Source organism: Gadus morhua, chromosome 10 (genome assembly GCF_902167405.1).
Source record: "Gadus morhua chromosome 10, gadMor3.0, whole genome shotgun sequence".
NCBI classification, from domain to species: Eukaryota; Metazoa; Chordata; class Actinopteri; order Gadiformes; family Gadidae; genus Gadus; species Gadus morhua.
This window is the reverse complement of record NC_044057.1, coordinates 15,857,686-15,860,185: the sequence shown is the minus strand read 5'-3', so window position 1 is coordinate 15,860,185 and position 2,500 is coordinate 15,857,686. Positions and strand designations below refer to the sequence as shown.

The 2,500-nt window shown below is 52.8% G+C and overlaps 1 protein-coding gene across 2 annotated transcripts in view; it reads right to left on the bottom strand.

Annotated features, from left to right (window-relative positions):
• Positions 1-1,884, bottom strand: part of LOC115552497 (amyloid-beta A4 precursor protein-binding family B member 2) — a 35,438-nt gene extending 33,554 nt beyond the window's left edge. The window contains exon 1 of one of the 2 annotated variants that reach the window (XM_030368658.1): positions 1,647-1,884. In XM_030368658.1, coding sequence (XP_030224518.1) covers positions 1,647-1,743 — 97 coding nt within the window. In that variant the 5' untranslated portion in view covers positions 1,744-1,884. The remainder of the gene's footprint in view (positions 1-1,646) is intronic. The other variant, XM_030368657.1, reaches the window with a different exon arrangement.
• Positions 1,885-2,500: the final 616 nt, after the last annotated feature.

Below are 2,500 nucleotides of genomic sequence, written 5' to 3'. Positions count from 1 at the left end.
GATACATGTGACTAAGGAAGGACAGTAGGTAAGACAGGTAGGATGCAGATGATAGGGATTCAACCCACTGCTCCCGTTTAAGACCAACGCCTGCACAAAGCAAACAACTCTAAATTCAAAACAAGAAATCCAGTTTCACTCCCTCTCATCATACAAAGTCTTTGTATGGATGCTAAACAGCAGCTAGACAGCAACGGTCCATAGGTCTTACCGTACGCCCACTGTTCCATCCAGCCCAAACCATCAGTGAGCGATCACATAACAACAGCCCACCTATGTTATTTGATATGTGTTTTTCTTGCTGCCCTGAGGTTCCTTACGTCCTGTTCCAGTCAGCGTTAAACCATCTTATGTAGGGAAGACATGCTCGCGGGCTATTTCCCATTGTCCTCAAACACATGTTAGACACGTTAGACACAGGTCAGTGTTTACAAGACGCTTATATCACTATGATCAGTAGGCAGTTATACAACACACAAACAACACAATGCCTCACTGTCAGTCATATTGGAAAGACAGTTTGCCGACCTTTCCATTCAATACTAGCCGCTATGCATTGTTGAAAATCACAATAAGCATTCAACGGCAATTAGTTAAGAATGTAATTAAGTGTCTTTGCGCACAAATCCAAAACAGAGAGGTAAATGATATATTATTCACGGAATCAGAATCAGACACACATAATATACCTGACCTCCTAAACACTCACGCACGCAAGCGCACACACACAAAGATACACACACACACACACACACACACACACACACACACACACACACACACACACACACACACACACACACACACACACACACACACACACACACACACAGGGGTAAACAGGGTAGATGTCAGAGATGTGCATCTTGTCCTCACTTAGTTTCAGTTGTCATAGCAACGCGGAGGCTCTTCCCCTTTGCCGGAGCCCAAAGGACATGATCTTCTTGTCCCCTCTGTATCTCCTACCTCTCTCAAACGCACCCCTTCCTGCTTCTCCTGCTGCTCTGGATCTCAACATGTCTGTTCCCCTCCTTCTGTATAGATATCGTCTGTATTTATTCTTCTTATTAAGTTCGCTTCTCTGTTTCGTTGATAACATTTTTGTTAATTCCTCTATGAAAATAACAAACCACCTTCTTATATCTTTAACAGCTTGTCCTCAAAGACTCGCAACACCTTCCTCCACAGCCCAGTGTGAGCAGAACGGAGGCAGCCACACGGGACATTGAAAGGTTTCATCACTCTGTCTGCAGTGGCCATTTAAGTGCTCTCCAGATCGGTCAGAAACAATATGGCGGACGTGGCAAAACGAGGGCCGGAGAGATGAGTCGGACAGAGAGACGGAGATAAACGCGAGGAAACGTAGATTGGAGCAATCCACGAGGGGATCTTAAGAGGAGAGTGCGTGTGCGTGTGAAAACAAACACCTGCGCACGTACCGTACCTGTGTGCACAAGACTCTGGCTCACAGTTTGTTCAGTGCATATGATGAGCTATAACAGTGTCACACAAACGGCTTTAACAGGTAAACACATGTTATGATACCAACACACACACACACACACTCACTCAAACACACGCACACGCACACACACACACACACACACACACACACACACGCACACACACACACACACAGGTGGTACCTGTCTCGTTGGGAGTCTGGGGGGACGGCGTCTCCTGGGACAGGGTGGTCCAGCTGGAGTCCTCGTCCTCAGACGGGGTGTCAGGCGGTAGATCCATCCTGAAGCCCACCTTCGGCAGCCCCCCCTCTGGCTCTGGGTCCACCAGGCCCGGGGGGGGGGGCGACGGCCGGGGGGGGCCTGCTGGGGGTGCTGATCCTCTCCGCGGCTCTGGTGGTCTTGGGGGACGAGGGCGGGTACTGCTGCAGGAACTGGTTCTCGTTGTTGGGGTGCAGCTCCACCTTGATCACCCGGGGCTGGGAGGTGCGCGGGGGCTTGGCCGGGCTCTGACTGCCCCTGGGGAGGGGCGGGATGTGCAGGCTGTGCTCCTCCCTGCCGGGGCCCGGGGCCGCCTGGGCCGAGCCGCGATGCAGCCAGTGGTTCAGGCCCTGGTTGTCCAGGAGCCACTCCGGGCTGGAGGAGGACGAGGAGGAGGAGGAGGTGGTGGAGAGGGGAGTCTGCACCATCACGGGCAGCAGGGTCGGTGTAGGGTCTTCATCCTCTTCTTCCACGACGGCGCGTATCTCCTTTTCCTTCAGCTCCTCTTCCTCCGCCTCCTCTGACTTTTCCTCGACTTTTTCATCGTCCTCCACCTGCTCCATCTCCTTCCCCTCCTCCTTATCCTGGGGGCTGGGGTGCTTGTCCTCTGGCTTCTCCTCCTCCTGGCTGTCCCTCTCCTTCAAAGGGCTGCTCTGATCCTTCACAGGGCTGGCCAGCTCTTTCAGAGGACTGGCCTGCTCCTTCACCGGGGAGGGCTGCTGCTGCTGCTGCTGCTGCTGCTGCTGCTGCTGCTGCCTGTTCTCCTCCTCCTTCCTCCC